Genomic DNA, 25,167 nt, shown 5'->3' with positions numbered 1-25,167 from the left:
GATTGTCACCCTGTGAATGTCAGTAATTTACTTTTCCATAACATTGCAAATAACAGAAAATCTTTTTTTTTTAATTTTTCTTAATGTTTATTCATTTTTGAGAGAGAGACAGAGTGCCAGTGGGGGAGGGGCAGAGAGAGAGAGAGAGGGAGACTCAGAATCTGAAGCAGTCTCCAGGCCCTGAGCCGTCAGCACAGAGCCCGACGCATGAACCATGAGATCATGATCTGAGCCAGTCAGACACTCAATTGACTGAGCCACCCAGGTGCCCCATCAAATAGCAGAAAATCTTAAAATAATTTTAGGCTGAGTGTTGTAGACTGAGCAGAAGCTGTGAAGGGAGTATTTTGATATCCTGATGTATACGATGGGTCCTACCTGTCTCTTCTCTGTGTGAGTCAGATGTCTGGAGATAGATAACATCTTGCCATGTGCTCCCTTTGGAAATGTGATGAAGACAAAGAGTGTGTATGTGTGCGTGCACATACACTGTGGTTTTTGAGTTTCTGTGTCAATGATTGTTTTTCTATTAATGATGCTAATGTATTGCTAATAAGATCCTAAATTCAAAAAGGAAAACAAACTTGTTTTGTTTCCAGTACCACAGAGGTACTGGATGGGGAGGTAGGGCTGCCACTCATAAAGGAAAGCATTTGTAAAATATCTTCCTACTTGTGCCTGCAGGGTCAGGGGGGCTCCTAGGGACCTGATCATCTCCCTGTTAGACTAAAGATATAGATGGATGGAGGATACTGACTGACCAGTCCAGTTTGGAAGATAGGCATCCTTATTCAGAGTTGGGTGCTAGCAGCTAGGAAGATGTCTGAGGTCCCCAATTCCATCTCCAAAAGAGTTCTTAACCCTGTTTCTGTCATTTCCCAGTATCTCTGTTCCAGACCATCATTTATCATCTGCCCCTCTGCACTATTGCTGTGTCTCTTATAACGATCCTTCCAACCTTCTACACTGCTGCCAGAACAATTTTTCTAAAATGTGAAGTGGCCACATTACCCCTCCTGCTTAGACTCCTTTAGTGACTTCTCATAGCCTCTTTGAAAAAGCCAGGCTTTTTTTTCTTTTACTTAGAAACCAAAATTTTAACGAAATATTTCAATTCGCTTTTGTGTTTCTGAGGATGAACTTATTTAATGTGATCCTCTTTGGTCCTTTATTAAACTTTCTATAACTTTTTCATGTAAGATTTGAAACATTTGGCCAGATATATATCATGACACAGAAACTAGTATTTTGGAATTGATATATATAGTGGACAAGCTACCCAGTTACATTTAGGATACAGGGTGCTCCCAAGATAAAGCTGAAAATGCTAATTTTTTTTCTCTGTGTGTTTCGTTGGGGGCGTGGGGTGTAAGTTCGTTATTTTTTTTCCCCAACTTTATTGAGCTATAATTGACATACAACATTGTGTAAGTTTATGATGTGCAATGTGATAATTTGGTATTTGTACATATTGTGAAATGATTACCATTTAGGTTAGCTAACAGCCTTCACTCCACATAGTTACCTTTTCTGTATGTGTGGTAAGGATGTTTAAGATTTCCTCTCTTAGCAACTTTCAAATACAGTTGACCCATGAACAGCATGTGTTTGAACTGTATGGATCCACTTACATGCGGCTTTTGTTAGATAAATATAGTACTGTATGTGTATTTTTTCATGATTTTCTTCACATTTTTTATTCACTAGCTCACTTTACTATAAAAATATAGGATACAATACATATCATATGCAAAATATATGTTAGTCTACTATTTGTGTTATTGGTAAGGTTTCCAGTCAACAGCGCGGGGAGCCAAGAGTTATATACAGTTTATTGAGCATTCAAGGGGTCAGTACCCCTAACCCCTGTGTTGTTCAAGGGTCAACTGTATACAATATTGTTAACTACAGTCGCCATGCTATATATTAGATCCCTAGAACTTACTCATGACTGGAAGTTATAACACTTTGACCAACATCTTCCCATTTTCTCTACTGCCCCAACTCCTGGCAACCACCAATCTACTGTTTCTATGGGTTTGGTTTTTTTTAGATTTCACATATGAGATTGTACAGTATTTGTCTTTCTCTGACTTACTTCACTTAGCATAATGCCCTTAAGCTTCATCCATGTTATCGCAAATGGCAGGATTTCCTTCTTTTTTTCATTGTAAATATATACACTACAGTTTCTTTATTCATTTATCCATCACTGGACACTTAGGTTGTTTTCATGTATTGGCTATCATGAATAATGCTGTAGTGAATGTAGGGGTGCAGATACCTCATTGAGATAGTGATTTCATTTCCTTTGGATATATACATAGAAGTGGGATTGCTGGATCATATGGTAGTTCTAATTTCATGAAGAAGCTTCATGCTGTTTTCCATAGTGGCTGTACCAATTTGCATTCTCACTGGCAGTGCACAAGGTTTTCCTTTTCTCCACATCCTCAACACTTATCTCTTACCTTTGTAATAATAGCCATTCTAACAGGTGTGAGGTGATACCTCATTGTGTTTTTGATTTGCATTTCCCTGATGACTAGTCAAGTTGAGCACCTTTTTATGTACCTATTGGCCATCGTTATGTCTTTGGGAAAACGTTTATTCAGGTCCTTTGACCATTTTTATTTTTGTTATTATGATTTTGTTAACTAGGCTTAATGCCCAGCGTGGAACCCAACACAGGGCCTGAACTCATGACCATGAGATCAAGACCTGAGCTGAGATCAAGAGTTGGACGCTTAACCAACTAAGCTAGCCAGGCACCCTCCCCCCCCCACCTTTGCCCATTTTGAAAATAAGATTATTTGCTTTTTTGTTATTGAGTTGTTTGAGTTCCTTATATATTTTGTTTATTGCCCCTTATCAGATAGATGGTTTGCAAATATTGTCTACCATTCTATAGATTGCGTTTTCATTTTGTTGATTATTCCTTTTGCTGTGCAGAAATTTTTTAGTTTGATGTGGTCCCAGTTAGTAATGTTTGTTTTTGTTGCTTGTGCTTTGGTGTCATATCCAAAAAATCATTGCCAAGACGAATGTCTAAGTGCTTTCTATTTCTTTTAGGAGTGTTACAGTTTCAGTTTCTTATAGTTAAGTCTTTAATCCATTTCAAATTAACGCTTATGAGTGGTGTAAGATAGGGGGTCCAGTTTCATTCTTTTACATGTGAACATCCAGTTTTCCCAATACAATTTATGGAAGAGACTATCCTATTGAATATTCTTGGCTCCTTTGTCACATATTAGTTGACTCTATATGCATGGGTTTATTTCTGGCTTTTGTTTCTGCTCTACTGGCCTTGGCCCCCCCCCCCCCCACTATTATACTGTTTTGATTGATACTGCTTTGTAACATAGTTTAAAATCAGAAAGAGTGATACCTCAAGATTTACTCTACTTTCTCAAGATTGTTTTGGCTATTCACAGTCTTTTGTGGTTCCATACAAATTTTAGGATTGTTTTCCATTTCTGTGAAAAATGCTGGATTTTGGTAGAGATTGCATTGAATATGTAGATGGCTTTGGGCAGTATGGACACTTTAACAATATTAATTCTTCTAATCTATAAGCACAAAATATCTTTCCACTTGTATCTTCTTCAGTTTCTTTCATCAGTATCTTATGGTTTTCAGTATACAGATCTGTAATCTTTTTGGTTGAATTTATTCCTAAGTATCTTATTGTTTTTGATGCTATTATAAACAGGATTATTTCATTTTCAGATAGTTTGTTATTGGTATATACACACACAACTGATTTTTGTATATTGAATTTGTGTCCTGCAACTTTACTGAATTCATTTACTCTGTTTTTGTTGTTGTTGTTGTTGTTGTTGTTAGAGTCTTTTAAGATTTTTTATAAATGATTTCTTCTGCACACAGAGACAATTTTACCTCTACCTTTCCAATTTGGATGCCTTTAATTTCTTTTTCTTGCCTAATTTTTCCAGCTAGGACTTCTGGTACTATGTTGAATAGAAGTGGTAAGAGTGGGCACCCTTGTCTTGTTTCTGATCTTAGAGAAAAAGCCTTCACCCTTTCACCATTGAGTATGATGTTAGCTGTGGGCTTGTCATATATCACCTTTACTATATTGAGGTACATTCCTTCTATTCACAATTTGTTGAGAGGTTTTTTAATCACGAAAGGATGTTGAATTTTGTTAAATGCTTTTCCTGCATCTATTGAGATGATCATATGATTTTTATCTTTCATTCTATTAATTGGGTTTATTGCATTTATCGATTCCAGTATGTTGAACAATCCTTACATCTCAGGGACAAGTCCCATTTGATCATGGTGTATGATCCCTTTAATGTGCTGTTGAATTCAGTTTGCCAGTATTTTGTTGAGAATTCTATATCTCTATTAATCAGGGATATTGGCTTGTAGTTTTCTTACAGTATCCTTATCTGCCTGGCTTTGGTATTGGGTAATACCTCATATAGTGAATCTGAGAGTGTTTCTTCCTCTTCAGTTTTTTATAAGAGTTTGAGAAATATTGCATTAGTTCTTCTTTAGCTGTTTGGTAGAATTCACCAGTGAAATAATGCAATCCTGGGATTTTCTTCATTGGGAGTTGTTTGATTACTGATTCAAACTCCTTACTCATTATTGGCCTGTTCAGATTCTCCATTTCTTCTTGATTGAGTCGTGGTAAATTTTATGTTTGTAGAAACTTATCCATTTCTGCTTGCTTGTCCAATTTATTGGCATATAATTGTTCACGTATCTGGTATGCCCCTTTGTATTTGTATAGTATTGGTGGAAATGTGTCCCTTTTCGTTGATAATTTTATTTATTTGAGTCCCCTCTTTTTCTTGGCTAGTCTAGGTAAAGGTTTGTCAATTTTGTTTATCTTTTTCAAAAACCAACTCTTAGTTTCTATTGATCTTTCCTATTCTTTATTTCTTTTAATAAATTATTATTTTTCTGCCTGCTGCTTACTTTAGGCTTAGCTTATTCTTCTTTTTCTATTCTTTAATGTGTAATATTAGATGGTTTACCTGAGACCTTTCTTTTTAGTACAGACATTTATAGTTATCAACTTTCCTCTTAGAACTGCTTTTGCTTCATTCCATAAGTTTTGGTGTGTTGTGTTTCCATTTAATTTGTGTCAAGGTTTTATTTTTCCTTGTGATTTCTTCTTTGGTCTATTAGTTGTTCAGGAATGTGCTGTTTAATTTCCATGTATTTTTTAAACTTTCTAATTTTCTTCCTTATTTTTCATTTAATTTTAGTTTCATATCATTTAATTAAAAGTATTTTTTATTTTGAGAGAGCGAGATCTCATGCATGAGCAGGGGAGGGACAGATAGAGAATCCTAAGTAGGCTCCATGCTGTCAGCACAGAGCCCAATGTGGGGCTGGATCTCATTAACCTCAAGATCATGACCTGAGCTGAAATCAAGAATTGGACACTTAACCAACTAAGCCACCAAGGTGCCCAAGTTTTGTATTGTGATTGGAAAAGATACTTGATATAATTTGTACTTGAATTTGTTGAGACTTGTTTTGTGGCCTAACATATTATCTGTCCTGGAGGAATGTTCCATGCTCATGAGAAGAATGTGTATTCTATAGCCAGGCCTCTTAGCATGGATCAAGACCCCTATTTCTTTCATTTTTTTTTCAATTTCATTTCCTATTACTCTGATACTTAACACTATATTCAGCTATCTGGAGCTAGCTTAAATCTCCATGGATGAGCTTTCTTTCCATAAACTTTATATTTCAGTGTAGATTTAGATTTGCAAGAAAGGTGTAAAGATAATATAGAATTCCACTGATGAAATTTCATATCTCACTCTTGTTTCCTTTTCTGAAGTTATTACCTGCCCGTGTTTGGCAAAATTCTACTCTTCTTCTAGATTCAATCTTGATTTCTATTCCTGGATTGTGCTGAATTACCCCAAAAGTAGAAAAGACACATGCTCAGTGTCCCATCAAAGCAGGGCGTCAATAGTTAATGAGCCAGGGAATTTAATAAATCCCTCCAAAGGGAGGAAAACCAGAACTTTGTGGTTCTTCCTTAAACTAATTTATGTTCTAGTTAATTTTTAATTACTTGGCTGAACTTTTCGTGCCCCTGGATTGTCAGGAACTCTCTCCTTTGCTTCCATTTTCTTATATACTGTTGTCTACAAATTGGACTGAACTCCCCCAAAATGGCAATGTCAGGAAAAGCAACCAAAAATGCCTGTGGGCTATTGTAGATTTTAAAAGACTAGAGAGAACTGAATACAAGTATGAAACTTAATTGTATCCTGAATGAAAACAAGCCCCAGGTATTTAAAAAAAAAAAATGGGGAGGGGGGGTGGAGAATGGACAACTTTAAATATTAGATGATATTATTGAATAATTAATTTTCTTAGGTGCCTTAACGGTATTTTGGTGATATAGAGGATGTCCTTCTTAGGAAATGCATGCTAAGATATTCTTGATGTCTGCAATTTACTTTCAAATGATTCAGTGAGAATAAAAGTGCTTGTGCACCTTGAAGGGGAGAGAGAGAGAGATGAAGGAAGAAAATGTGGCAACATGTTGACACTTATTGCATCAAGGTGATGGCCATTATTCTTACCAAAAAAAGCGTGTGTGAACAGTCTGTCTTGCCCATTGTACTAACGTGGTTAGATTAGGTTAGGTTAGGTTAGGTTAGGGCCCATCTTATGTCAGGAGCGTTCTAGCAGCTCGATAACTTCAACTGCTCCAAAATAAAGCAAACAAACAAACAAACAAACAATTGCAATTCTTTTTGTCACATCCCCTTCCTTCCTTTACTGCTCGCCTTCCTTGATTCCTCTGAGACCCAGACAACTGGGAGAGACTGCTGTCCCTCGGCGCTCTCCGTAGATGAGCGAACCCTCATTGGCTGGGCGCGCCCACGTCTTAGTCCTGTGCCGCCGCGTTTTTTGGAGGAGTACGGGTTCAGGGTCCGTTTTCGGTGGTCGCCCCGACTCAGGCTGTTGACACAAATGGCTCAGAAACCGCTGCGCCTGTGAGTGACCACAGATCAGATCAGAACCGTGCGCGCGCGCCTGTGTGTGTGTGTGTGTGTGTGTGTGTGCGCGCGCGCGTCTGCTCCCTGGGTCTTTCTCGTGACTGGAAGGGAGGAGAAAAAGGCGGGGGTGGGAGGGTGGTGGCGGCTGGTGAGCTCCGATCACGTCTTTGCCTGGCTGGGGCCGGTCTCCTCGCTTCCGAGAGGAGGCTGTCCTGGCGGCCCCGGCTAAGAGAGGCGGAAACTGCCAGCGTTAGGTCTCCTCCATCTTAGGCCGCCCTGGCCTCTGACACATTTACACTTCACTTCTCCCCACAGCCCATTTATTAACGAAAACTCCTAGGCGTGGGGCCCATCGGTGGGTCCTGGTCAGTTACGAATAGACTAGATAGATAGGGCTCGTGCCCTGGCACACTTCTTTGCGAGGAGGCGCTGGGGTGAAGAGTGTACATCGATCCATCCATCCATTCATCCACTCAACAAATATTTATTGAACAATTACAGTATGCCAGGCACCGTGCTAGACGTTGCACAGATGGAGTTCCTGCCTTAATGGAGCCTAGAGTTTTGAGCTAATATTAATCAGAGTATCCAGATTAATGTATAATTACGGTCTATAAAAGGAAGAGAAACTTCACGGTTATGGGAGGGAGTATAATAGGGGTATTTGGCCTATTGTGAGGAATCAGGGGAGGGAGGATTGAGCGTTGGTTAATATTTTTGTCTTTATCCTAAAGTCATTGAAATGTTTAAGAACTCCTTGGCGGGATCATATTTTTGTTTTGGAAAGCGATTCTGGCCGCAGTGTAAGAACAAATCAGAGCCAAAGAAGAAGAAGACAGCGAGGATTAGCTAGAGTGATAGCAGAAGAAAAGTGCAGGGATTCAAGGCTTATCAAGGAGATGAGATTAACAGGGTTTGGAGAGGGTTTGGCTGTGAGAAAGAGTCGGCACTGTGAGGTCCTACATTTCTGCCCTTCAGCAGGATAGAAAACACTGGAAAAGGGCCCCGGTAGTGGGGTTCTCTTAATGTTTTTGAGGAAAGAACATTAAACTGTTGGCTTTATATAGGTTGGTTAGGAAGAAGAGATGGCATTAGAGGAAATAAACGTAAGCATGCTACTTACTTTGTATCCAGTGCTAGATTCATTAGATCTCTCTCTGATTCTGCCTCTTTTCTATCACAGGACTCTTGGTTGCTCTGCCTTGGAGTGTCCTGCATTCCTCTTCCTCCTTCATTTCCCAGCCTACTTCACCATTCAAATTGTGTTCTGGTGTTCAGAATTCTAAATTTTTCATCTGTTTCTGTCCTTTTCGTCTTCATTGAGTATTGCCCTTTGTGGTGATATTCTTGCTTGTAATCACTTGTTCCTCCAGACCATCCTTCACTCTGTTACTAAAATGAACTTTCTGAAACGTGTCATTACCCAGCTTGAAAACGTTCAGTGATGGGGTGCCTGGATGCCTCAGTCAGTTAAGCGTCCGACTCTTAGTTTCAGCTCAGGTAATGATCTCACAGTTCGTGGGCTTGAGCCCTGCATCGGGCTCTGTGCTGACATCATGGAGCCTGCGTGGAATTCTCTCCCTCTGTCTCTGCCCCTCCCCTGCTTGCTCTCTAGCTCTCAAAATAAATATAAATAAACTAAAAAAAAAAAAAATGTTAAGTGATATGGACATACCAGAAAGACGTACTGACAAAACAATAAGAACTGTATTTCAGGATGAGTTCAAAGGCATTAAAAAATGGTATGAGAAATAGAAAAACTTAAGTCAGAATTACAAAAACTCAGAAATGAGATGATAGAACAAGTTACGTCACAATTTAAGGCCAGTTCTTCTTTATAAACTTCAGCTCTTGCCACTTTCTACCTTTCTGCCCCTTAACACTTTATGCATGCCTCCTGTTGTAGCCTTTTTCATACAAATTTGTATCAGAGTATCTCCCTTTCCCTGATTGTCAACTTTGAGGTTTGAACTGAGTCTTTCTCCTCTTTGTACTCCTAACATGATCTTAGCACAGTTCTGGGCATATTGCACTTAGCATATTGCAGGTGTTCAGTATATGGTTGTTGAATGGATGATTGATAGTAACAGTGGAAAGGAAGAGCTGGAATGAATGTGAAAGATGTTTGGAAAAGGGAATTGATGAGACTTGATGACTGGATGGGGGACTTGTGACTCTTGGTGACCCAGTTGGTGATACAGCCATCCACAAAGCTTGGGAAGTGAGGAGAAGAAGCTGGTTCAGTTTTGGAGGAGGTGAAGCTAACTTTTAGATGTGATGGGTTGAAGGTTTTGGTGACCTTTAGGTGGAACTGCCCACTGGTCAGTAATAGTTCACATGCACTGAACCTCTCTGGTAACCTCTGGTAACCCAGAGACTGAACCTCTGGTAACCCAGAGACTGGGTCACATATCTGCCTGATCCAGAAAGACTAACATGTTACAAACCCAGCTGGCCCATTCAAGTTTCCTCAATTGCCGTAACATTTGTCTCGTTTGCAGCTTGGCTTGTGGAGATGTTGAAGGAAAGTTTGATGTTTTATTCAATAGAGTTCGAGCAATTCAGAAGAAAAGTGGAAACTTTGACGTAAGACATTTCCTTTTACTGAATCTAATTTTACTGTTATAGTCAAACATAGTAAAATAAAGTGTGGACTTCTTTTTTCATTTCTCGATTGAACACATACTCTCCCTTTTTGGTTAGATTGAGTTCCTTTCGTGAGCACAGGAACTTAGTAGCTGCAGAATGATAGGGAAAGGGAGACCTCTTTACCTTTTTATACTTTTTGAATTTTTTAATACTCCCCCCCTTTAATACTTTTTATACTTTTATACTCGTTACTTTCTTACTATCCACAAAACTGAAAACAGACGAGCAAAACGTCCCTAGGTGATTCTAATCACTGGGTTTGGGAATCGCAGATATATTTCCTGAGTGTATGGTGTGGATTAAGTCAGATAACATGTGCAGATGCTTCACAGACCGAAGAGCCTTATCTAAATGTTACATGGGGTTGCCAACTAGACTGCAGACCCCTAGCATACAGAAGAGTATTCTGGGTATGGCGATAATCTATTCATGGGGTTAAAGATTGAGTAAAGATAACAGGCAAGAAATGTGTTTTTTGTACCCTGTATCTTCCCAGGGTATCTAATACTTAAAAATTTGTATTTGGAGACAGACTCGTGGAAGTAGATTTCTCCATCTTTCCCTGACCCCCTCTTCCCCATCCCTAATTTGAATTTGATAGCCAGTGAGCCAAAATTTATTAATTTATAGATTCAAATTAACTTCTGCAATTGCTGCTAAAGAATTATGTGTTGAGATTCTGCAGACTGATTAAGGAAAAAAAACCTAGCGTGAGGCCATTAAGTAGGATAATTAGCTGAATTATGTTAACTATCAATTATGTACTGTTTGATAAAAAAATCTCATATATCTGTTTAAAAAACTCATTTTAGCTGCTGTTGTGTGTAGGAAATTTCTTTGGCTCCACTCCAGATGCTGAATGGGAGGAGTATAAAACTGGCATCAAGAAAGGTATAGAAATTATTTTTATTTAACAAATGAGTTCTAACAAAGCTTCAAAGTTACACAGTTCTTGATGGGTTGTTTTTCACATGTAGTAGTTATTTAAGAATTTCCCTCTGAGCTCCACGTTGAGCTGGGAAGGATGCCTGTGCATCTAAATGTTCACATTTTGGGGGCGCCTGGGTGGCTCAGTCATTTGAGTGTCCAACTCTTAATTTTGACTCAGGTCATGATCCCAGGGTTGTGGGATTGAGCCCCGTGTCAAACTACGCACTGAGCATGGAACCTACTTAAGATTCTCTCTCGGGATGCATGGGTGGCTCAGTTGGTTAAGTGACCCGCTCTTGATTTCAGCTCAGGTCATGCTCTCACAGTTCATGAGATCGAGCCCCCAAGTCAGGCTCTGGGCTTACAGTGCAGAGCCTACTTTGGATTCTCTCTCTCTCTCTTTCTGTCTCTCTCTTCCCCTCCCCCCCCCCTCCCCTCCCCTCCCCTCCCCTCTCCTCTCCTCATGCAGGCATGCAGCATACTCTATTGAAATAAATATTTTTAAGAGAAAAGATTCTCTCTCTCTCTCTCTCCCTCTGCCCCTCTCTCCTGCTTGTGCATGCTCGCTCACTCTCTCTCTCTCTCTCTCTCTCTCTGTCTCTCAAATAAAAATAAAGTTTTTTAAAATGTTCACATTTTGAGTTTGGGTGGATTTGGTTTAAAGAAATAATTCTCTTCTAAGGCAGGAATTGAAGAAATGGACCATATGTGTCCTTTCCTTTTTCTAGTTTGAGTGTTTCTTTTCTTTTCTTTTCTTTTCTTTTCTTTCTTTCTTTCTTTCTTTCTTTCTTTCTTTCTTTCTTTCTTTCTTTCATGAAGCTCTTTAGGGACTTGTGTTTTCCTTATTCTACATTAACCATTCTCTTTAAGATGTCACTTCCTCAACCTAGTGACACTAATAGGCCACAGGTTGGGTAGGATATGTTCCACAGATAGGATTGCAGACTCCTTACTTTTGCTGTGATTATTTTTTCTGTGGGGAAATACTTCTCAAATTCCAAATCAGATCTGGTAACTATATGGTGTCATGTCTGTTTCTCTCACTAGCTCCTATTCAGACATATGTGCTGGGTGCTAATAACCAGGAAACAGTAAAATATTTCCAAGATGCTGATGGGTGTGAATTAGCTGAAAACATTACTTATCTGGGTAAGTTCATATTTTTTGTGTTTGTAATGAATATAACAAAGTGTCCCCAGGAATTAGTCTCCTGGGAAATTTGTAGCTGAATTCTTCTGTCATTACTGCTGAGAAAATGGGGTTCTTTCCCCAAATCTGTGTCTATACCCTTAAGACTCTGACATTTTTTTCTTTGTAGTCTCTCCCACCTCCTCCCAATCTCCTTGTACTCCCACAACCCAATATATCCTCGTGTGGCCAACTAGAGGAATAAACTACTTGACTGTGGTATAAGGACTACTTAGGGTATAAATTATGTTGAAAAAAATTCCATGTATGTTGTCTCACCATGTAACATTGCTAGATATATACAACTTGTTTATTAGGATCCTCACTAGCTATAGCTCTGTGTCTCATTAAACTTTTGGTGCTGATTTTAAGTTTTCGGTGCTGATCCTCACATTTTTCACTCCTTTTGTCCTTTCTCTGGTTCTTGGTCCACTTTTTAATTTTGGGTTAAAGTCGTTCCCTTTTGACCCTCCTGAATCTCTTTTAGTGATTCTTTTAATGCCTGGCCATTTAAAAAAGCACTGTCAGATTTTGTTTTTGCTTTCCCCTCACCTGCTGTCAGTCTATGACCTCTTGGATCATTCAACTTATTTTTTCCTAAAATGACTCCACTGCTCTTCACAGTTCTTTTTTCTTGGTCTCTTACTTCTCTGGAAAGCTTCTACATTTCCTTTGCTGTAAGTGTCCTCCCCATCCTTCCCCACCATAGTCCATCTTGACCTTTATTCTCTACGTCTAGCTGTGGCCCTCATGTAAACAATCTTATCTCATCTTGCTTCAATCATATGGGGCTCCTTTAGGCAAAAACTTGAGGGATGGATTTTTTGTTGTTGTTTTTAACCACTGTTGCAAGGTACACATTTTGAAATTCTTTTGTTGTAGGTGTTAGCATAGGCCTGAACTTGTGGCAGCTCTCACAGTAGTTATTAGATTTGGATTAAGACCCCTGCTGTAGGTATTTATGGCAGCCATTTAACACATGAATTTAGTGCCAGGAGTGGAAAGAGCATGGAGGTACTGGGTTATTTCTGTGAAAGAGATTTTTTGAGGTCCAGTAGGAGGAGCAAACAATGAACTTGATAGTGAACATGTGATAGTGAGCTTGAAGTGTTGGCAGTACATCCAACATGTCATTGGAAGTGATCTTTCTAGAGTATATCAACAAGGTCAGTGTGGAAAAATAGGTTTTGGGGAGTTGGTCCCTTAAAGATGGAAAACAAAGCTGAGAAGGATCAAATTGTTTCAGGGGAAATAAAATGAGAAGGAAAGCACCACGCTGTGGTGGGGGTATATATCTTCTCTAGGCAGCAGGCAGGATCGCTGAAAGCGATTAGAGCAGTGTTTGGGGAGGTAAAGATATTGTCAAGTTCATAGACTCTAAGTGAAGAGAGACTGATTTGGGAGGAGAGACCATTGACAGTTACAGGGTGATTCATGACCTTTCCGAGAACGGTGGGAGATGGAAACCAGAGTACAGTGGGTTCAGGAACTAAGAGGTAAAGCACTTAGCATGGTCTGCTCTTTTGAGAAATTGGAAACAGAAGAGAAAGGAGTTTTCAGTTAGTGTGTGAGTTCTTTTATTAGTTTTTTATTAGTGTGTGTGTTCCTTTATCAGTTAGTATGTATGTTAATTGGCATGTTCCTTTAGTAATTAGTATGTCTGTTAGTATGTTTAATACTTTATTCTTTTCTGAGTGGAAAGAGCCAGCTGAGAAGAGGAGACTGAGTAGGTGAAAGGAAGGTGAAAATTGACAGAGCAAGGTCTTGAAGGCAGCAGGAAGAAACAGGATCAAGGGCCCAAGCCAGGAATAAATTTAAAAAAGGGTAGAGTCTCAAGTTTTTCCCAGTTGCTCTTTCCAGATGTTTTCCATCCATTGGAAGCCGCTGCCTGCATGAAGAGTATGTGTATTCTAGACTGAACTTTCCTCAGAACTGCAGTTCCTTTTTCTTATTATGTCTCTCTGGGTCCAAGTGTCTGGGTTTCTTTCTTTTTCTCTTTTTCTTTTTTTTCTTTTAAAGTTTATTTATTTATTTTGAGAGAGAGACAGTTTGAGTGGGGGAGGAGCAGAGAGAGAGAATCCCAAATAGGCTCTGCACTGTTGGTGCAGAGCCCCATGCAGGGTTCGAACTCATGAACTAGGAGGTCATGATCTGAGCTGAAATCAAGAGTCAGGTACTTAACTGACTGAGCCATCCGGGTGCCCCTCTTTTTTTTTTTTTTTTTTTTTTTTGTTTATTTATTTTGAGAGAGATAGTGAGAATGAGGGGTGGGGCAGAGAGAGAGGGAGAGAGAGAATCCCGAGAAGGCTCTGCACTGTCAGTGCAGAGCCCGATGCGAGGCTCTATCCCACGAACTGTGAGATAATGACCTGAGCCGAAATCAGGAGTTGGACGCTTAACTGACTGAGCCACCCAGGCACCCCTGGGTTTCTTTTAATCCATGTAGAATCTCTTCCAGAAGACAGGAAGGCTTTTTCTTAATCACTGCTACCCAACTTTTTTCATTTGTAAGGCATCTGGGGTAAACAGACTAGCCCATGGGCTCCAGTGGCCTCCACATAAGGGCTGCTGTCCCTGAACAGGAACACAGTTGTAGCCATCCGCCACTGAGACCCTGCAGCCAGAAGAGGGACTCTAGAAGAGTCTGTGCTTATTTAGACATGCAGAATGGCAGGGAGGTAGGCAAGTCATGGCGGGGAGAGAGATTCATCACCATAATAACATTTCTGCAGTTTTGACTAAAACTTGTCCATTTTTCTTTGAACCCAGGTCGTAAAGGTATCTTCACTGGAAGCTCGGGGCTGCAGATTGTGTACCTCAGTGGGACAGAGTCCGTAGATGAGCCAGTCCCAGGTTACAGTTTTAGTCCCAAGGATGTGTCTTCCCTGAGGACAATGCTGTGTTCAACATCCCAGTTTAAGGGTGTTGATATCTTGCTCACATCCCCATGGCCCAAGTATGTGGGGAACTTTGGGAATTCTTCTGTGAGTAGTGCTTGTTCAGTTGGAATTTCTGTAAGCAAATTGCACTGGCTTATTTTGGGCTCTTTTTGCTCTTTATATTGAACATTTCAGCTCTTAGGACCTTTCAGTAGAAATTTTTTATAAATTGTTTCAGGATACTTAAAAGTATATCAATTAACCAAAGCAAAAACTTTAAAACAGATTGATCTTATGAAAGCACCATTCACAGATGAGATTGCTAAAATTCTAATTATAAGTGAGTTATTCTTTAAATTATATTCTCTGCATCAAGTGCCTTCTTTCAAGCTTCCTTTTAATGTGTTTTGAGGGATTACTAATTTTTAGTTAAAAGATTTACAGCTAGTGGCTGCTCTTTAGTTGTATCCCCCCTCTCCTCCCCACATTCCATTGCACATTGTAGTATTTTGGCTTTTAAAATATTTTTTTATTTCCTAGTTTAAATTTTTCCTAGTTTAAATTTTTTTAACTAGTTTAACTAGTTTAATTTAACTAGTTTTTTCCTAGTTTAAATTTTATTTATTTTTGAGAGAGAGAGAGAGAGAGAGAGAGAGAAAGGGGTGGGGGGAGGGGCAGAGAGAGAAGGAGAGAGAGAGTCCCAAGTAGGTTCCATCCTTCACACCAAACCTAACATAGGGTTCAAAGCCACAACCGGGAGATCATGACTTAAGCCAAAATCAAGAGTTGGACACTCAACTGACTTAGCCATTCAGGCACACTTCAAAATATTTTTTTTAATGGAATCATTATGAGATCAAAGATAGTTGATCTAAAGATGGGAAAAGAAATGTTGAAAACTTGTTATTTCTCTAATGTGAAAGCTTTAATGTTGGGATGCATTGGAGCTCACCATTGCATTTGATCTTAATATTTTAATAAACAGTCTAAAAGAGGATGTGTATCAGATTGGGAAGTGACCACCATCACATTGGTGGAAATAAGCCTAAGGAAGATCTTGAAAGGTTGTATATGAGGGCAGAAAGCATCAGCTGAGTTTCAGTGAAGGGAAACCTAAGAATGCATTTAGAGACAAGTGTCAATTAGTAGATGCAGAGTTATCGGTAATGATCCAGAAAAAGGTCTTGTAGACCACTCTCTGCCAACTTCACGATGTGTCTGGACCAAAATAGCCAACAAGATACCAGGCCTTGTCAGGGGTGGGGTGTTGAAAGGAAAAGGGACAGTGCTGTCTTCCCCTGCCATCAATCCATGGCTGTTTCCATCTAGAATTCAAGGGGCAGTGCTGGTTGCAGTGAGAAGGTACGGCAAAGCTAGGGAAGATAGGAGGAGGACTAAGTTGCCGGTGGAAGGGAGGAAGACACGTATAATACTCTGTGAGGAAGGATGAGAAAAATGAGGCCCCTTCATTTTGGGGGTGCTAACAAAAGGATTTGATTAAAGTTTATAAAAGACTACATATCATCTTTATGGGGAGAAAACAATACAGTTTATCAGTCTCTGAGATACTACAACTAACCTCGAGGCTGATTCCCTGCACTTCAGCAGAAACTTGAAGGAAGTGAGCATAAGTAAAAGGAATTTCTTGCTTTACTTAGTAGAAAACTAATTTGGGTAATTTCTTTATTTGCAGCTAATACCTTCTCAAGTTCATAAGTAATATGAATGAGACATCACATAATTTGTTGTTAATGAAAGCTAGGGATGTTTGGGGAATAAAGTTGATATTTTTGATGAACTTTATGTTACAAACTTTGACCAGGGTGTGGTTGTGCCTTCCACAAACCACACCTTTCTTGACTGAAGCAAAATAAAGGATTGCATGCTTACGTCATGAGGTCATTGAATATTCCATTCCAGATGTTCTATGGATCCTAAGGACCCTGGAAGCTAGCTTTTAATTTTTATTTTTTTGCATTGACTCTGAATGTCTGCATTGTCAGAACTATGGATGTGTAACAACGCAGATTATAGAAGCATAGTCTGTGGGCTCCAGAGAGAGAGCTTGCTTTCCAAAAAGATTAGAATAAACCCTGTTTTGGGTATTAGTATGGAAGGCTCACCTTACCTTTTAACCCCTGCTTCCTGCAGTTGTCCTCTCTGCACTTAACAATAGCCTGCTTCCTCTTCTGTGTTTGAGGTTTCTCTGATTGCCACAAGTTGTGGATATTACTCTCCAAATCCTACTGCCTACATTTGTATCGACATAAAAATTTCAAAGACATTTAAATTATCCTATTTCTTTGCATTTCTTGATAACTCCTAGGTCTGTTATGATGACTGAGTTTCTTTTTCCTAGGGAGAAGTGGATACCAAAAAATGTGGCTCTGCTTTGATCTCCGGTCTTGCCACAGACTTGAAACCAAGATACCATTTTGCTGCTTTGGAAAAGACCTATTATGAGAGACTTCCCTATCGGTGAGTAGCATTTCATTATTTTGGCTTTTTGAAGAATTTGCCTTGGATCTTCTGTGGGAACTTCTCTTGTTCGTTTTAGCCATGTAACATCTTCGTTCCTTTTGGTGACTCAGGCACCGAAGTGAGTGGCTCTCAAATTACTCAGCTTTTCTGAGTTTGTTTCCTAATTAGAAATACAAGGGATTGGACCGTATACAGCCCCTTAACAGTTTGAGCGTCTGAAGTAATAATACTGTTATCATAGTATTAATCATCACTGCTTTATGTAGCACAGCGCATTAGGTCAAACCGGTACTCCTTGTACAGTCTTGAAAACTCATTTCTCACTATAAGCATGTCAGCAGTATTTCAGTTTAAGAATCAAGAATTTGTATCAATTTGTTTTTTGCTTTTTCATAGTTTGAGTTTGGAGGTGGGTTTTTTTTTTTTAATGTTTATTTTGAGAGAGAGAAGAGTGTGTGTGAGAGAGGGGGAGGGGCAGAGAGAGAGGGAGAAAGAGAGAATCCCAAGCAGGCTTCGTACTGTCAGTGCAGAGCCCAATGCAAGACTCAGTCTCACCAACTGTGAAATCATGATCTGAGCTGAAGCCAGAAGTCTGATGCTTAACCCAACTGAGCCAGGGGCCCCTGGAAGTGGAGTTTTTAAAGCATGTCTTACTGAGACCATAAACCAGTGTTTTCTAATGGATAGAATTAAGTTAGCTCTGGATTATCTTCACTGGTAAAGAGCATGGGTAATTTCTAAAATAATTTATAAAAACTTTTTTCCTGGGACGACTGGGTGGCTCACTTGGTTAGGCGTCTGACTCTTGATTTCGGCTCCGGTCATGATCTTGAGGTTTGTGGGATCAAGCCCTACATTGGGCTCCTCACTGACAGCTCAGAGCCTGCTTGGGATTCTCTCCCTCTCTCTCTGCCTCTCCCCCCCACCCCCCACACACATGTGCACATTCTCTCTCTGTCATAAAGAAAAAAATAACCTATCCTTTCCCTATAATCTCAAAGCCTAAGATATAATCATAAATAATACAGCCATTTCTGTTATATCGCCATATAGAAAAGCCTATTGTTTTCTGAAATCATGCACTAAAAACAGAGGTTATCAAGCCTCTCAAAACCTATCCAACTGTTTTTTTTTAACCTATCCAACTTTTAAGGATCTGAATACACATTTCCCCGCAAAACATACCAGTGGCCAATAGGCACATGAAAGATGCTCTTGACATTATCGATTAGGGTAATCCAAATCCAGACCACAGTGAGATACCACTTAACATCCCCTAAGATGGCTACAAGCAAAAAGGCAAGTAATAAGTGTTAGCTAGGATGTGGAAGCATCTGAACCCTGATGCGTTGCTGGTGTCATTGCTGGTGCAGGCGCTTTGCCAAACTGTTGGCAGTTCTTCAAAAGATTTAAATATAGAGTTACTGTCTGACCCAGGAATTCCACTCTTGTTCCAAGTGAAATAAAAACACTAGCCCATGCAATAATTTGTACACAAATGATCATAACAGCTTTATTCATAATAGTCAGAAAGTGGAAACAACCCAAATATCCATCATGTGATGAATGAGTAAAGAAAAAGTGATACATCCATACTTTGGAATGTTATTCAAGAAAAAGGAATGGAATACTGATAGGCTACATGGGTGAACCTTGAAAACACTATGCTAAATCAAAGAAGCCACACACACAGAAGACCGCATATTATATGATTCCACTTATTATAAAATGTCCAGAGTAGGCAAATACATAGAGATAGAAAGTAGAGTAGTGTTTGCCAGGGGCTGGTTGGAGGGAAATGGGAGTGACTGCTAATAGGTACAGGGTTTCTTTTACTGGTGATAAAAGTGTTCTAAAATTAGATTGTGGTGATCGTTGCACAGCTCTGTGAATATGCTAAAAACTATTGAATTATATACTTTAGATGGCTGAATTATATAGTATTTGAATTAGATCTTAATAAAGCTGTTAAAAAAAAAAAAAGACAAGCCTGTACAAGTTTTCAACCAGAGCAATAACAAAACCCCATAACCAGCACGATACAAATACTAACATAGGTAAATTTCCACTAACATTTGCACCTGGTATTACAGTCAGTCCATGCTTTGCATTCCTGTGTTGTGGGTGTTATTGTGAGTGTTTTGCTTCCCTTGAGGAACAGTTTATCATCATTAAAAACACCATTCAGGGGCGCCTGGGTGGCGCAGTCGGTTAAGCATCCGACTTCAGCCAGGTCACGATCTCGCGGTCCGGGAGTTCGAGCCCCGCATCAGGCTCTGGGCTGATGGCTCAGAGCCTGGAGCCTGTTTCCGATTCTGTGTCTCCCTCTCTCTCTGCCCCTCCCCTGTTCATGCTCTGTCTCTCTCTGTCCCAAAAATAAATAAACGTTGAAAAAAAAAAAAATTAAAAAAAAAAAAACACCATTCAGAGATAGCAACCTTCATTAGTCATTATTATTTTAAAATAAATTAGCAACCTTCATTAGTCATTATTATTTTAAAATAAATGAGGGAAGCATCTTCACAGCTTTTTATGGGTACTTGCAGTTTCCCTGTAGTATTAGTTTTCTATTGCTGTTGTAAAAATTGTCACACACTTTGTAGCTTAAAACAATATAGTTTATCATCTTACAGTTCCGTAGGTCAGACGTTTGACCCAGGTTTCACTGGGCTAAACTCAAAGTGTTGGCCAGGTTATGTTCATTTCTGGAGGCTCTACAGGAGAATGGTTTTTTCCCTTCTTAAGCTTGTAGAGATCATCTGTGTTCCATGGCTCATGGCCCCCTTACTCCATCTTAAAGCCAGTAACTGTGGTTGAATGTTGTCACTCTTAACCTTCTGTAGTCACTCTCCCTCTGACTTTTCCTCTTCCCTCATCTACTCTTTGTAAAAAATCCTAGCGTAATTAACATACAGTGTTATGTTAGTTTCAGTGTACAATATGATTCAGCATTTCTATACATTATTCAGTGCTTATTGCAATAAGTGTACTCTTAATCCCCTTCACCTGTTTTACCCATCTCCCCACCTACTTCTTTGTAACTATCAGTTCTCTGTATTTAAGAGTCTGGTTTTTTGTCTCTCTTTTTTTTTCTTTGTTCATTTGTTTTGTTTCCTAAATTGCAACATGGGTGAAATCATTTGGTATTGTCTTCTCTGGCTTATTTCAATTAGCATAATACACTCTAGCTCCATCCATGTTGTTGCAAATGGCAAGATTTCATTTTTTTAATGGTTGAGTGATATTCCATTGTATATATATACCACATCTTCTTTATGCATTAATTAATCAATGGACACTGGGTTGCTTCCATATTTTGGCTGTTGTCAATAATGCTACAATAAACGAAGAAGTGCATATATCTTTTTGAATTAGTATTTTTGTATTCTTTGGGTAAATATCCATTAGGGGAATTACTAGATCATGTAATAAATCGACTTCACATTTTTTGAGGAACTGTTATACTGTTTTCCACAGTGGCTGCACCAGCTTGCATTCCCACCAGCATTGCATGAGGATTCCTTTTTCTCTACATCCTTGCCAATGCTTTTTTCTTGTGTTTTTGATTTTAGCCATTCTGGCAGGTATAAGGTACTCATATGAAGGTACAGGTATAAAGAACTCGTTGTGGTTTTGATTTGCCTTTCCCTGATGATGAGTGATGTTGAGCATCTTTACATGTGTCTGTTGGCCATCTGTACGTCTTCTTTGGAGAAATGAATGTTCATACGGAGAAATGACTGTTTTAAATTGGATTGTGTTTTTGGTGTTGAGTTGTGTAACCTTTTTATATATTTTATCAGATAAGTCATTTGCAAATATCTTCTCCCATTTAGTAGGTTGTCTTTTTGTTTTGTTGATTGTTTCCTTTGCTGTGCAGAAGCTTTGTATTTTGATGTAGTCCCAATAGTTTGTTTGCTTTTGTTTCCTTTGCCTTAGGAGACATACCTAGAAAAATGTTGCTATAGCCAGTGTGGGAGAAATGACTGCCTATGTTCTCTTCTATGATTTGTATCGTTTCAGGTTTCATGTTTATGTCTGTAATCCATTGTGAGTTTATTTTTGTGTATGGTGTAAGAACATGGTCCAGCTTCATTCTTTTTGCATATGGCTGTCCACTTTTCCCAATGCCGTTTGTCAAAAATTAATTGATTGAGTATATAATCGTGGGTTTGTTTCTGGGCTCCCTATTCTGTTCTGTTGATCTGTGTGTCTGTTTTTGTGCCAGTACCATCCTGTTTTGATTAATACAGTTTTGTAGTATATTTTGAAATCTGGGATTGTGATACCTCCATTTTTCTTCTTTTTTTTTGAAGAATGCTTTGGCTGTTCGGGGTCAGTTGTGGTTCCATACCAATTTTAGGATTTTTATTCTAGTTCTGTGAAAAATGCTGTTGGTATTTGATTGGGATTACATTAAATCTGTAGATTGCTTTTGGTAGTAGGGACATTTTAATAGTATTTGTCCTCCGAATCCATGAGCATGGAATATCTTTCCATTTGTTTGTGTTGTCTTCAATTTCTTTGATCAGTGTTTTATAGTTTTCAGAGTACCAGTCTTTCACCTCCTTGGTTAACTTTATTCTTAGGTATTTTATAATTGGTGCAGTTACAAATGGGATTTTTTTCTTAATTTTTCTTTCTTAATTTCTACTTCATTATTAGTGTATAGAAATGCAACAGATTTCTGTATATTGATGTAATATCCTGTGACTTTACTGAATTCATTTATCAGTTCTGGTAGTTTTTTCGTGGAGTCTTTAGGGTTTTCTATATATAGTATCATGTCATCTGCCATAGTGAAAGTTTTACTTCTTCCTTTCCTATTTGGATGCCTTTTATTTCTTTTTTGTAGTCTGATTGCTGTGGCTAGCACTTCCAGTTCTATGTTGAATAAAGTGGCGAGAGTGGACATCCCTCTCATGTTCCTGACCTTAGGGTAAAAGCTGTCAGTTTTCCCCATTGAGTATGATGCTTGCTGTGGGTTTTTGATATATGACTTTTATTATGTTGAGGTGTGTTTCCTCTAACGCTACTTTATTGAGGGTTTTTTTTTTTTATCATGAATGGATGTTGTACTTTGTCAAATGCTTTTTCTGCATCCATTGAAGTGATCCAGTGGTTTTTGTCTTTTCTCTTGTTGATACGATGTATCACACTGATTGATTTGCAAATTTTGAACCATCCTTGCATGGGAGGAATAAATCCCACTTGATAATGGTGAATTATTTTTTAATGTGTTGTTGGATTCGATTTGCTGATAATTCTGTTGAGAAATTTTGCATCTGTGTTCATCAGAGTTATTGGCCTGTAGTTTTCTTTTTTTGTAGTGTCTGTATCTGGTTTTGGTATCAGGATAATGCTGGCCTCATAGAATGAATTTGGAAGCTTTTTTTTTGAAATAGTTTGACAAGAATAGGTATTAACTCTTCTTTAATGTTTGATAGAATTCATCTGTGAAGCCATCTGGTCCTGGATGTTTCATTTGTTGGGAGTTTTTTGATTATTGATTCAATTTCATTGCTGGTAATCAATCTATTCAAATTTTCTATTTCTTCTTGATTCAGTTTTGGGAGGCTATATGTTTCTAGGAATTTATGCATTTTTTTGGTTATCCAGTTTGTTGGTATATAATTTTTCATAATATTCTCTTATAATCCTTTGTATTTCTGTGGTGTTGGTTGTTATTTTTCTTCTTTCATTTTTTATTTTGTTTATTTGAGTCCTTTTTTTTTTTTTTTTGATGAGTCTGGCTAAAGGTTTATCAATTTTTTTGATCTTTTCAAAGAACCAGCTCCTGGTTTCATTGATCTGTTTCACTGGTTTTTTAGTTTCTATTTTGTTTATTTCTTCTCTAATTTTTGTCATTCCCTTTCTTCTACTGGTTTGGGGTTTTGTTTGTTCTTCTTTTTCTAGCTCCTTTAGCTGTAAGTTTAGGTTGTGTATTTGAGATTTTTCTTGCTTCTTGAGGTAGGCCTGTGTTTTCCTCTTCCACTTTTTTTTTTTTAATTTTTAATGTTTATTTATTATTGAGAGAGAGAGACAGAGCGTGAGCAGGGGAGGGGCAGAGAGAGGGAGACACAGAATCTGAAGCAGGCTCCAGGCTCTGAGCTGTCAGCACAAAGCCCGACACGGGGCTCAAACCCACAAGCGCGAGATCATGACCTGAGCAAAGTCGGAAGCTCAACCAACTGAGCCACTCAGGCGCCCCTCCTCTTCCACTTTTTTTTTTTTTTTTAATTTATTGTCAAATTGGTTTCCATACAACACCCAGTGCTCATCCCAACAGGTACCCTCCTCAATACCCATCACCCACCCTCCCCTCCTTCGCACCCCCCATCAGCCCTCAGTTTGTTCTCAGTTTTTAAGAGTCTCTTATGCTTTGGCTCTCTCCCACTCTAACCTCTTTTTTTTTTTCCCCTTCTCCTCCCCCATGGGAGTTTCTCCTGTTAAGTTTCTCAGGATCCACATAGCTCCTCTTCCACTTTTAAGGAGCCTTGTGATTATGTAGGGTTTGCCGAGGTAGTTCAGAATCATCTCCCTATCTTAAGGTTAGTTGATTAGCAACTGATTGATTCCATCTATCACCTTAGCTCTTCTTTGCCATGTAAGCTACCACTCACAGGTTATAGGGATTAGGACATGGACATCTTTGGGCGGCTATTGTTTTGCCTACCACACCTGGATAGTCTAACAGTGGGAAGTACTAGCAGTTCTTGAGGCCACTGCCCTAGTCACTGCTTGCTCTAAAGAAAGACACTTGTGCAGGACATTCAGCTGTTTTTCCTTAATGTCTTGATGTATTATTAAAGCTTCTATTTCATTGTGGCTAAACTTGTTTCAGTCATTTTAAAAGTTGGAAAAAGTTGCATATGAAGCAGCATGACTTTCACCTTATACCAATTATGAATGTACTTCCTTTCTTTAAAGAAACAGGTTATAGCAGACAAACTGTGTTTTGACTTATTTCCTTTCCAGTGATGTGAATATAAAACATATATTTGTGTATTTGCTTATAAAAAATGGTACCATGCTAGATTTTTAAAATACAATTATATTTTGTGATGATTCAGGAAATTTCAGTAGCATAAGGAAAGAGCTCTAAGGGTTGCTATCTGTATGTAATGGTCAACTTGCTAAAAATAAAAAATGTATGTAACCCATAACATTTTTCTTTTAATTTTAAAAGTTGCTTAATGTAGGATACTTGTAAAACATAGAAAAGCTCGAAGAAGTGTTTTGGTGTATTCAGTTACTTTTTTTTTCTGTAAAGTATAGACACTCCTGTATTTTTGTATTTTTTCTAGAAAAATGAAATCATACTATAAATTACTATTGAAGCATATTTTTCTTCTTAAAACTCATTTCATCCTGTTTTTATTATTGTAGATTTTTATTACACTAAAAAAATAGTATAATGAACCCTCCTATACCCATTACCCAATTTAAGCAATTATCAACATTTTGCCAATCTTACAACTCTTTTAAAACCAAATATTGGAGTTTTTGTGCTTTTCAGATACATGATCTCATTTTTTTCTAACAATAGCCCTGTGAAGTAGGGGTGAGTATCTTACTAGATTTATAGGTAACCTCTGAGATTATGTTATTGGTGGTGATAGACTTACAGTCTGTGCTCTCTTGTGGTCCTATGGAGTGTACATATTTCATAACTGTAAGTCAGAAGTAAAGTTTGTTGCTAATCTGTTATCTGTCAAATATATTATAGAAACCACATCGTTCTGCAGGAAACCGCACAGCATGCCACCAGGTTCATAGCTTTGGCAAGTGTTGGAAATCCCGAAAAGAAAAAGGTAAAGATTTGAGTATTTGATGGTAGGTTAATATTCATTGTCTGTCTGATAAATGTTTTTCTTGCCAGTTTAGCATTCAGATCTTTCTTCTCCCCAATTGCAAGGTTCCAGCACTTTAGTGACTCCTTTCTAAAGATGTGATAATAAAAAGTCAGGTTTCCTTGGGTCCTTTGTAGGAGATTTTAGAGAAGGGTTTGGGAAAATAGGCCCGGTGGA

General features: G+C 38.6%; 1 protein-coding gene across 2 annotated transcripts in view; it reads left to right on the top strand.

Annotated features, from left to right (window-relative positions):
* Nucleotides 1-6,873: 6,873 nt before the first annotated feature.
* CWF19L1 (CWF19 like cell cycle control factor 1) overlaps nt 6,874-25,167 on the top strand; it is a 32,579-nt gene continuing 14,285 nt past the window's right edge. The window contains exons 1-7 of one of the 2 annotated variants that reach the window (XM_040486153.1): nt 6,874-7,007; nt 9,512-9,596; nt 10,472-10,550; nt 11,637-11,738; nt 14,547-14,761; nt 17,016-17,134; nt 24,867-24,951. In XM_040486153.1, coding sequence (XP_040342087.1) covers nt 6,985-7,007; nt 9,512-9,596; nt 10,472-10,550; nt 11,637-11,738; nt 14,547-14,761; nt 17,016-17,134; nt 24,867-24,951 — 708 coding nt within the window. In that variant the 5' untranslated portion in view covers nt 6,874-6,984. Of the gene's footprint in view, nt 7,008-9,511; nt 9,597-10,471; nt 10,551-11,636; nt 11,739-14,546; nt 14,762-17,015; nt 17,135-24,866; nt 24,952-25,167 lie in introns of those variants that run through there. The other variant, XM_040486154.1, reaches the window with a different exon arrangement.

This window comes from Herpailurus yagouaroundi, unplaced genomic scaffold, assembly GCF_014898765.1.
Source record: "Herpailurus yagouaroundi ecotype Mexico unplaced genomic scaffold, PumYag 163, whole genome shotgun sequence".
Lineage (NCBI taxonomy): Eukaryota > Metazoa > Chordata > Mammalia > Carnivora > Felidae > Herpailurus > Herpailurus yagouaroundi.
The sequence above is the reverse complement of the archived record's forward strand: the minus strand, read 5'-3'. Positions and strand labels throughout refer to the sequence as shown.